The 11,549-nt window shown below is 46.7% G+C and overlaps 1 protein-coding gene across 1 annotated transcript; it reads left to right on the forward strand.

Moving 5' to 3' along the window:
• The first annotated feature begins 2,702 nt into the window (after window positions 1–2,702).
• Window positions 2,703–6,996, forward strand: LOC125944532 (uncharacterized). Its single transcript, XM_049665029.1, has 3 exons — window positions 2,703–3,002; window positions 4,902–5,121; window positions 6,626–6,996. The coding sequence occupies exons 1-3, from the start codon at window positions 2,866–2,868 to the stop codon at window positions 6,881–6,883; spliced, it is 615 nt and encodes a 204-aa protein (XP_049520986.1). The 5' UTR covers window positions 2,703–2,865; the 3' UTR covers window positions 6,884–6,996.
• The last annotated feature ends 4,553 nt before the right edge of the window (window positions 6,997–11,549 follow it).

The following is an 11,549-nucleotide window of genomic DNA, read 5'->3' on the forward strand; positions in this document are numbered from 1 at the left end:
TTCGATTGTAATTAGAAATAAACAAAAAAACATTTACAAAGGTTATACAATGTTGAAGCAGGAAAACAGAACCCAGCACATATGTACACAAATGCTGTATTTATGCAGTAAGCACAGGATATATAGGAATAAATACATCAGAGTAGGGAGACAGTTTACAAAGTCGCAATATAAATTCTAACTGAACGCAAGTACGGTGACAATGCTGGTGAAGATTTTACGTGAGCGTCAAACTATTTCGAATTTTCCCACCAGAAAAGCCAACAGTTACCTTGACGTAGTTGCTGCACTATTTCGTTGGCTAAAAAATTACTCTGCAAAAAAAAATCTACCGTAAAATCCCGAGAGATGTCCCACCCCCGAAAGATAACCCACCTGCACACGTTTTACTGCACGCTGAAAGTTAGCCCACCTCTTATTTTCACTAGATTTTCTCTCGATTTAGGTGGACTATCTCTCGGTATTTTACGGTAAATGTTTTGGGTTTTGGGGGTTAGTAACACCGTTAGGGATGGATGTTGGTGGTGGTCCGAGGTGGCGCCCCTCGATGGCCCGGGTGCACGGTGGCGAGGAAGAACCAGCGTCTGGTTCCCGCAGCAAAGCGTCCGGCCGGGCTAGACAACTCTCCCCGGGGTCTCATGACGAGCGCCCCTTTTTTAAGGGCTCGGTCTGGCTCAGTTAAACAACCACAATAAGAACGCGTACATTCTTTTACTGTGTCTGCTTTTCCCCGCCCCTGTGGGCCCAACACTCATCTCGTCAAACCCCGCAAGCGTTTCCCTTCACTCGCTGTCGGTCCGTCATGTCCGCTTGAATAAACAGTTACCGGTTGGTGGCCCTCTACAGCAACATGGGTTGAAAAAGCAGTATCCAGCGGAATTTCTTTTCTCCCTAAATTAAGGACCCACCACTACGGCTCATTTCCACGAAAAACTTTCCACGCGTGCTTTGTCATCTCGCTGCGCACAGGCTCGGGGGACGCCGTCACGACTTTCAACATCATACCCCTGACAGCCCCCGTGTGCATTGCTGGATGTTCTGCGCCACTACAGCTGCATCCGGTACGAGGAAGGCAGCCAAGAAAAGCATGGCGAATGGCAGCAAATGCCCCAACCTATACATTCTCAAACTAAGACCATTTCTGTCAATAGGCACCCTGCAATGCAGTTTGGCTGTACAGCGGCGGTGAGCACCCGCGAGTAGGCCCTCACCGCCATTTCCCTTTGGTCCGTACTGCGCTCAGGCGCGCCTGAAAGCTTCCTTTTCCAATTTTTTAATGGATTCACCACGACCTCTCGGCAGCTCCTCCATGAGATGTGTGAACAAAAAGAACATGCGCGTATACTGCTGTTTTAGGTATTTTCAAACCGAAGGGGATGTCGGCATCAAATTGTGCCGCTTCCCTTCAAGACTGTGGGGAGAAAACCGGCGGCTGAAGTGGATCGTGGCGGTTCGGCCCGTCAAGTAAGTGTCGCTCTTGCGAATTTCTGTTGAACTAAGACGCAAACTCAAATTAAAAAAAAGGAAAAATAAAGAAAAAACAGGAGGCAGCATCCCTGAAAACGCACAATAAAGCGACAACTGCATAAACACGTGTGATGTGATTCCCGCTGTTGTAAATTGGTTTGGATAGTTGTTCAGCTAGTCCCGCTCCAAAACCAATGCGCAGTGGTTGTTGACCTTTGTACGCACTGTAGTTGTTGTGCATTAATAAGCCAACGTGCAGCTCCTTTCTGCGCCTGGATCAAGACGCGACTACTGAAACCGGACTCATTCATGCCGATGTTTTCTCGCGTTTAGAACAACAGAACTAAGGCTGGAGTGCACCGCAGCACACATCCGAGTATTCGCAAATTAACACTTCTCTCGCGCACGCTAGCACACATTTATTCACTCTTGATGTTGCTTAGTGTCAGCTGATTTCTCTCTGTTATGTTTCAGTGGTGATGACCTCTCACACTGGAGCCCGAATGACAACACCAAAATATGCTCGAGGCACTTCGTCAACGGAGGAAAAAGCTCCATAATTAATCATCCAGGTTATCTGCCAACTCGCCAAAACCTCGACAAATGTGATGAGCAAGGCACGCTCGAAGTATACTGAAGCTACAAATGATAGTTTAAAAGCGTCTATGGCCGTATATGCCCACTTAAGAGGAATAACTTATTTATTTGCTAACTTACTTTGAGTTCGACGTCGTAAACGTGCTTTATTTGTTGTGACAAAACTTTGCTGCGAAGTCCGTCCTGTTTACTTTTTTGACACGATATACATGGTTGTTGTCCTAAAGTTTACGTCCTTTCTCAACTGTCGGTGGTCGAAAATGGGCCTTAATGTTTTCGATTGCCTTAAAAACCACAATTTAGAACGCCCGACTTGTTTCAAACGAGCGCTGCAGGCAGAAGCATGCCTTCGTAGAAGTGGCCGTCTCGGTGTTTCGCGGAACTGACACAGTGGCGCTGACGGCGGAGCCGATCGCTGCGCCGCCTGACCATTGCAGGTAGCCTATGGCGCAACTTAAATGTGCATTTTTTAAGCAAGTCGTGTAAAACTATGCCATGGTTGTACCAGATAGTTTTATTTAGTGAGATGAGCTTTAAATCAGTGAAAATGGGGGTAACATGAGCGCTATAAGGAGCCGATGTTATCATACGAACATTGTTATTTTTGGTGTGCCGCAATGCGGCAGCAGTACGTTACACGCCATGAGATGATGCAATGATTTGGATGACTCTAAATGAAGGGGCCGTCATACTACTAGACTTTCCTCACTGGCGAACGCAAAATTTAATGCGCACTCTAAGCGCAGCGGCAACACAGAGAAACCTTTTTCGAACATAGAGCACCCTCTTACGTACCAATAAATGTTTGTGCTTTGCTTTCTTTCTCTTCACAGATCACACAAACCTGTTACCTTTTACATCGACGGAACCAAGAGTCAGATGCTGCGAATGGTCCGGGACCTAGCTGAGGCGGTCAATGGGGGCATCATTCTTCAAGAGTGAGTTCAGAAATGGGCATACATCTCTAACGCCACCCGTAGCACTCTGATGTAATGCCAACTAGAATATCGGCTATCCCCGCGTGTTCTCTGATCCACACCGCTCTCTTCCTGTCTCTTAATGTTAGGCCTAAGATTTCGTTCCAGAGCTCTAGGGGCCTCTGATAGCGCTGTCATGGAAACACTTTAAAATCTTTATCAGAGTTGTATGGCACGTGTTGACCTGATGTATATTCATATAGGCTCGCTTTCCTGTTCTGAAAATATCGTTGGAAGTTTGCGCCCGTCTTGTGCATGCACATACCTTTCTTCGTCCGTGTTTTTTTTTTTTTTTCGTGCTGCCCCGTTATGTATTCTTGAATGCACCAACCAGTCCCAACAAGAGCTTTACTGAAATAGATTTAGTGCGGACAGGCAAAAGCAAAAAGCTCCAGCCTTATCATTTGCAGTGTACTGCACGTATGCAGCATTGGCCGCAGTAAGGCTTGTTTCACAGAGGGTGTTGAAACGTGCCATTGGCATTTTTGAAAGGAATAGAACAGCCCAAGAGACCTTTCAGTGTTAAATTAAATGAATTCTGCGGTTTTACGTGCTAAAACCAATATCTGATTACGAGGCACGTGTTAGTGGGAGACCTGAGAATAATTTAGACTACCTGGAATTCTTTAACTTGCACCCAATGCAGGCGGCTTTAAATTGAAACGCGAACAGATAATAAACTGACCAGAGAGCACGTTACAATTATTTACACCCATGCAGAGAACAATCATGATTCCCAGCAGAATCACAACGAATTTGTTAATAAACTAAAGTGCTTTATGCACGCTGATACGTAACAAGGTTCACATTATTGTATTTGCTTTTCTATATTTCATGTTTAAAGCTACTGGGCTTTTTTGAGAGTGATCTCATATTTCCTTTATCTGGCTATGTTTTCATTTTATCAGTGCACCTGGTTTGCATAAATGTTCTTTCCCTTTTTTACTTGCGGCGCTATGTACAATGTACATACAATGCTTTTTTGTCAACCCCTTATATAATGTGTGCAGTGTAGAGGGCTGTTAGAGTATGCGGCACCTAGACTTCCCTCTAGGTGGCGTCGGTCTGCTGCGGCTCCGCGCGCCCCTCCGTACTTTCCCAAGCTGGCGATTCTCTTCTCCACCTCCAGGCGCCTTCGTCCTCTGGCACTCGCTTCCCTCGCAGCGACACAGATAATCTCGGCGATTTCATATACGCTTGCGAGTAAAAAAATAAAAATAAAACGGAGCTTTAGTTCTATACCATGAGCACGCGGATGGTGTCTTGCTAAGCCAAGACAAAAATACAAACACGCTTTGACGTATACCCGCGCTGACCCCTCTTGACGTCATGAAACTTGGACAGCGCTTGTCTAGTACTAGTAGTCTATCGATAAACAACAATTACATTGCATTTTCAAGAAATGAAAGACACAGCCAGGTAAGTGCTTTAAAACTCTCTGAGCAAGAACGGCTAAAATGTCTGAAAACACTTTCTCGCTGAAATACGGGAGGTCATGCTAAGCGCTTGGTCGTGTTTGGGCGTGAAATTTAAAATTGAAAATGTCGACCTTCATTCTTTCGCTCCAAGAAATGCAAAACCAGGTGAGTAAAACTACTTGACTACATCGTCAGACTAAACTGACTTAGTGTTAGCCTTCGGTGTCCTTTAACACTTACGAGCGTTCGTTGCACACCTGGCAACTTCCAACCGTTTTCAAATCGCAAACAACGGTGGCATGCTTTTTTGTTCCGCAACATTCAAGGCGCGCTTACGTGCAATATGTTTTTTTTTTTTTTTATGCAGCGCTTCGAGATTGGGCACAAATGTGCCGAGTCTGTGGAAAGAACTCCAGCGTAAGCTTTTTGGTGTTTCATGCAGTGACATCACAGTCAAGCTCATCGACGACTATTTGGCCTTGGTCGAGTGCGCTGACGTGAACATGCTGATGCGGTGCGCGGGTTCTCGGTTCAGTGACTTCGCCGTTCCACAGTGCAGCTATGCCTACCTGAACATGGAGCCCAAGTTGTGGGAGGAACTGAGTTTCTGGAACTGGATTTGGGCGTTTCTTATGTACCAGCTGCACTGGCCCGCCATTGAGGTGAAAACCTGATCGTTGTTTTAAGTAATTGCCTGTGGCTTAGACAGCACATAGAGGAAGCCCAGTGACGACGTAGGCGCGTTATAAATCTGAGGGTCAAATCCGAACAAGGGACAGTGTGTTGGGGACATCGTAGTCCCCGTTACGCGATTGATTGATTGATTGATTGATTGATTGATTGATTGATTGATTGATTGATTGATAAGCAATGTAAGTGAACAGCTAGCGAATTTGTCTTCAGTCGATGGACTATGGCGCGCTCGATGGAGTGTAGGAATAGCTTTGAGTTCAGGTCCGTTTGAGAATGCAGGTTTAGTCGCAGATGAAACTGCTCATGTCAACCAAGCTGCTCATGTCAGTCAAGAAGAGTTTTATTTTGACCGTCTTGCAAAGTGATGCACGGGGTACCAGTAATACTTTCCCGCGTTATCAATTTCGTCGCTTTCGGCAATGCAGGGTCTCGGGACATACAAATTTCAGCGGTCGGCAAAAGACTTACTATATCATTTTTTTTTCGAAAGAACTCATAGTAACGTGCATTTTTGTACCTAACTGGCTTTATTCGAAGCCAAGCAAAAATAAAGTAAAATATAACCACAGGGAAACAACTATATTGGAAAGAACAAACATGTTTCTTCTTTCCAATAAAGATTTAGTTGTCAGTTAGCGCTCGTCCTGTCATCTTCCGCCACCGTCCGTGTATTCTTCGCGCTTATACCAAGAAAATCACTATATATCTCGCCCTTTCCAACACGCTGATCCACTTTTTCAAATACAGCTTACGTACTAAAACAAGTATTTAAACATTTGTGCATTCATATCAACTAATTAACCAACTAAGCGCCCTGCAAAATGAGGGCAGAGCAGCCGACAACGTCTGCGAATAACGTGGGCTTTAGTAAAGACTTGACACCCGCCGTGGTTGCTTATTGGCCGCGTTGCTGGGCAGTGGCGACGAGATCGCGGGATCAAATCCCGGCCACGGAGGCGGCATTTCGATCGGGGCGCAAAATTCGAGAACACCCGTGTACTTATATTTAGCTGCACGTTAAGGAACCCCAGGTGGTCCAACTTGTTGAGGAGTCCCGCACTACGGCGTGCCTCATAATCAGATCGTGGTTTTTAAGCGTAAAACCCGATAATTTCATTTTTTTAATGACGTGACATATTTCTCTGACTGTTTCTTTTTATTTACGCGAAGTGTAGTTTACATTACATTACATTCTGGGGTTTTATGTGCCAAAATAGCAATCTGATTGTGAGGCACGCCGTAGTAGGGAACGTCAGATTAATTTTGACCACCTTGGATTCATTAACGTGCACTCAACGCACGGTACACGGGCGTTTTTCGATTTCGCCCCCCATCGAAATGCGGCCGCCGCGGCCGGGATTGGATCCCACGACCTCGTCAGTAACAGTGCAACGCCATAGCCACTAAGCAACCACGGTGGGTCAAACGGGGTTTCGAAAGTTATTTTCACATTCTTCTTTTTTACCAATTTAGGCTGTGAAAAAAAGACACGACGCAAGTGTGTACGACAGAAACTTCGGGGGAAATCCATCTCAAGTGCTTCGTCAGCGCAAGTTCATGATGCAAGTCCAGATGTCGAAGATGGCAAGTGTGGACGCTATCGTCGGGGTGCACGTGAACCCAGAGACCCGCAGCCCGAGCTCAACTTTGGTTTTCGGTCCCGAACAGCGTGCCTGCAAATCCGCACTCGGGAAACGCCTTGCTGAAGGAGAATCGAGTCTCGCGTTGTAACGAGGTTGCACGAGAGAAAAATGGCAGGCGAAATCCATCTGGGCATCCATTGCTGACACTCTCAACCAGTTGTACGCTCTCATTGGGCGAAAAAATAAAATGAGCCGGATCGACATTGATAGAGGTAGTTTGTGGACTGGATTTTCTTTTTTTCTTTTTTTTTTTTGCCTTTTAGGGCCGGGAGTTTCCCACGAAAATCACTAGAGGAAACTGCGGCGCAACGCTCGCTCAGCTACCATGGGAAGGATGGTTTGTGCGTTGATTTGTCTGATCTTTGTGCTTGTCTCTTGATCTGCTGTGCTGTCTTTGCCTTTATTATCTTAAATCATGCAGCAATGCTAGATCTCTTAACGCAAAAGGCAGTAATACTACTCGGCGCGCACGCTTAATCACTGCGAATTGCTACATTTATAAGGCTACATTTCATTTAAGGTTATCGACTTGCAAAGTCACAAAGCCGCGTGAACAGAGGGCAAAGCTTAGATTGCGCGTACCATCATTTTCATTCTGGTTGAACGATCATGTTTGCAGCTCCCTGTATTATTTATTGTAGGAAATTATGTGCTTAGGGTACCTTTGCGAAGTAAGCGGCTGGGCGAGTTGGTACCTATTGATGAATGGAAAACTCAAGAGAAAACTATAAAATTGCATATGATTTCATTAGCAGACACTTTGAATCTCACGTGTGCTGACGACTCACAATCGCGGCTGCACATGTCTCTATGGCAAAGTCACACCTTCTGGGGAAAAAAAAAATAAACAGCTCTAAGTGAGCACTCGTCCTGTCGTCCTCCTTCTCTTTGTACTTTTTTTCGTGTTCGCAACGTTCAAGAGGGCTGCCGTTCTTTACGCCGAAGAAAGAAACTACGTGGTGGACCCCAAGTTCGACGTTTCGGAACGGGTGTTGCGGGAGTGGCGGCTGCAACGAGTCAATGTTTTCAGGTGTGCCGGCAATCGAAAAGGTTTCTGCGGGCAGAAGTCGAGACGCTTACCGGAGCTGAAGGCTGAGCTTGCGGTGTAGGTTATTGAAATACGCGGTCTCTGCCAGTAACGTGTGACGTGGTCACGCAACAAGCCTGGATCTTCGCTACAGAAGCGGGGATACCCACGAAAAACTCCAGCAGGGCTTCAATGACCATCGAAGTTTATGAAGAGGGATGGTTTCTCTTCGCGTCGACGTACCAGTGTGTGCCAGAAACTGCCTAGCGCATGCCAGGTGAAAGTCCTCGCCTTCCATAGGCACTTTTTCAAGCTCCGCGACTCGCGGCAATGCTTGCTCGGCCAGATCGGCAATGCTGATCAAACTTCCGTGTATGACGACATCACATGATACGAGTACTTGCTATTGTGAGGCATAAATGAATAAAAGTAAGAGGGAAGTGAAGCTCGCGAGCATTAGCTCGTCACAACGGGAAATAAAAAGCTTTGGGTTCTTGTCAAGCTGTAATGCTTGGCGGATGGTACGGAACTCCACCCATACATTGTCTACAAACGAAAGACAACGTCATCTTAAGAGTTTCCCAAGGGTGTCGTGGTGCGAGTCAACGAGAAGGGATACATGGATGGATGACATGGTAGCTGTATGGTATACAGCCTGATTTGGCTTCTAAGGCAGAGATTGTCGCTCGAAGATCACATTCCCAACCTCCTCGTGGTGGACTGCTTTCGAGGTCCCCTAACAGCCAAGGTGAGAACCGACCAACAGAAAACCATACAGACATGCTCGTGATTCTATGCTGCTTCACGGGGCAGCTCCAACTTCGCAATGTTGGCGTGAACAAGCATTTTAAGGACTTGCTCCATCGTGTGTACGTGTGACTCATATAAGTATCTGGGTATCACAGTGACTCATGATCTCAGCTCGTCGCATCATATAGCGAGTATAACAAACGGAGCTAACCGTGTCCTTGGCTATGTCCGGCATTACCTTACGTTTACCCCTTCTCACGTAAAACTGCTAACGTACCAAACATTTGTTTCTCTCAAGCTGGAATACGCATGCGCAGTTTCGGACACGCGTCAAATTAACCTACAAAAAAGCTCTAGAGTACATCCAAAACCACGCTATTAGATTTGTTTTCTCAGGTTATTCTCACTATTCCAGCGTCTCTGAACTAAAACATGGAGATAATCTTCCCCAGTCTTGAGCCCCGCAGAAAAGTAGCGCGCCTGTCCCTCTAGCGCAAGTGTTATCACTCGTCTCTTGCTCACTCGATTATCATACCTGCTCATCGCCTTTCGCTCCGCAACAGTCATTCTAAAGGTGTATACCCACCTCCCTGCGCGCACTACTGCGCATCTCAACTCATTTTTCATTCGAACAGCGAACGACTGGAATCATCTGCCCATCGACGCTGCGCACCACTCCGATTCTAGCCACTTCAAGTCATTCAACGAAGGCCTGGAACAGATGTAACAACCCACCCCTCATATAAAACCCGCGCCAGGGGCATTTGAGGTATCAATAATTCAATAAATCAAATCAATTTCGTGGAGGGGATATTTCGCGCCTGCGTCTTGAGTGCACCAGCAGAAACAGTGCGATAACCAAACGACGTGGAACCACGTGGCCATTTCGTCACCGCCTGGATCTAAAGTCCCTAAGGGACTTTACCTGGATCCTGTTAAAAGGACGCACGCCTACGGCAGCCACTTGGCAGCAGAGCCAGCAAACAGTACAAACCCTGAGCGCTTCTGCTTATTTCTTCAGGTTTGAAATTTTCCGAATTCCTTTCTAAGTAACTTGCTTGTTTTAGATGCGAAGCATGTTATACTCGGGGCTATGTCACTCCCTCCGTCCCTACCTCACCTCCATTCATCGAACCCCCGTGTGTTTGTGCATCCCTACTGCGCATGCGCATCCTTCTCTCCCTCCTCTCCTCTCCTTGTCTCATCTCCTCTCCTCTCGGCATTCCTCCTCTCCGACGCTCCTCTCCTCTCCGGATTGCGCAACGAATGGCAACACCTGCGGCTCATCACGCTATAATGCAAAGCAGCTTAGGTTAGAGGCGCGACGGTAGGCGCCCCAGAGGCACCGGCAACAGTCACCAACGCCGCGCGCGTTCGGTGCGAACGCGGGCAAAACGCCGACGGCGTCGACAACAGTTCTGCGCGTTGCTGGTACGCAACGCCGCGATGAGTGCCACGGACAGCGCCAGCCTCAACGCCAGTTTTCAGCTCCGTGGTCGACCCCCTTGGCTGCTTCGCATACTACTCAGGGTTCCCCTACGGGAAGATGGTGTAATTTTTTTTCTTTTCTTTTTTTTTTTTTTGTTCAGCGGCCTCTGCTGCTACGTTGTGTTGACTGTTTCTTGCCCAGATTTTGACTTATGGCGTTATGGTCACGAAATCGCTGACCTGAAGCGCGAATTTCGCAAGGAATTAAAGGAACTCAAGAACAGCATGGCCTTCATAAACGAGGAATTCGAGACTTTGAAGAAAGAATGCAGTAAAGTAAAACGCGAGAATGTGGCGCTCAAAGAAACGCTACAGATGAAGTGCAAGAAAGTGAGGCGTTGAAAAGGAAAGTACACGAAAACGCCACGGAAGTTGGGGCACAAGATCAGTATTCTAGAAACAAAAATATTGAAGTCAAAGGATTTCGCAGGAGAGGCCCAAGAGCCTCGTAAGCGTGCTTGGAAAGGTTGGTGATGTTCTCGGTGAGACCATAAAAAAAAGGACATTGAAGTCTGCCACCGAGCTCCGGCGCGAAATGCTGACTCTGATCCAAACAGTCGTGGTTTTCAACAGCCGGGTTAAGCGCGACGCAGTCCAGTAAGCACAGGCTCACTACAGCTGACATCGGATTTTCTTCGAGCCAGGCTGTCTACATAAATGAGCACCTCTGCCCGCAACTCAAGAAGCTGCTCGGCATGACCATTGCTGAGAAAAAAAAGAAGTAAATTGGCGTTTCGCATGGACTAAGAGTCGAAAACTTTTCGCACGTAAAACAGACACATCACCTGTCCTGCGTATTTCGTGTGAATGAGACTTTGAAAATGCAACGTACCACCGTCGTTAACAAAACGCGGCTTTTTTTCCCCTCCAATCTTATTATTTGTGTATAAATGGATACACCCGGTGACAATGTGGTGCCACATGATTGCAACTACTTGATGTTTTTGCACTTTAACGGTTAATCTGCAAAGAACAAGTGTGATGAGCTTTCCACGTTTTTAGGCGAATTTTTTTTTTCAATTTAGTGTGATTATGGTCACTGAGACTTGGTACAAGGTGGACAGTGACGTACTTCACCAGCCTGGATATCGGTCTTTTTCTTTAAGAAGGCCTTCCCGTCTCGACGGCTGCGTGCTGCAGGTAGTATCTAATGATTTTTCATGCACCTTGATCCCCGAGTTGTCTATTATCAAGCCAGATTATGAAGTTTTAAGCTTGCAGTACAAAAGAAAATGTGGGCAGCTTACACTAGTGGTGCAAGGCTGGAGTAAACAGAGGAGCTGGTGATCGACCTAGCTTCTTCCAGGATTTACTAGGCTTGGCTAAGTTTTGCTAGGAACTGCTAAGTGCTGTTAAAAGCACGGTATTCCGAATAGGCTCGCCGCCGACGCGCAGATTCTCGCTTGGCCACGCGCCGCGCTTCGAGATGAGCGGCTTCTTCTTCGGGTGACCGGATCTTTGGCCATCCCATGTCAATGCTACATGTACT

The sequence above is a fragment of the Dermacentor silvarum genome, chromosome 3 (assembly GCF_013339745.2).
Source record: "Dermacentor silvarum isolate Dsil-2018 chromosome 3, BIME_Dsil_1.4, whole genome shotgun sequence".
Lineage (NCBI taxonomy): Eukaryota > Metazoa > Arthropoda > Arachnida > Ixodida > Ixodidae > Dermacentor > Dermacentor silvarum.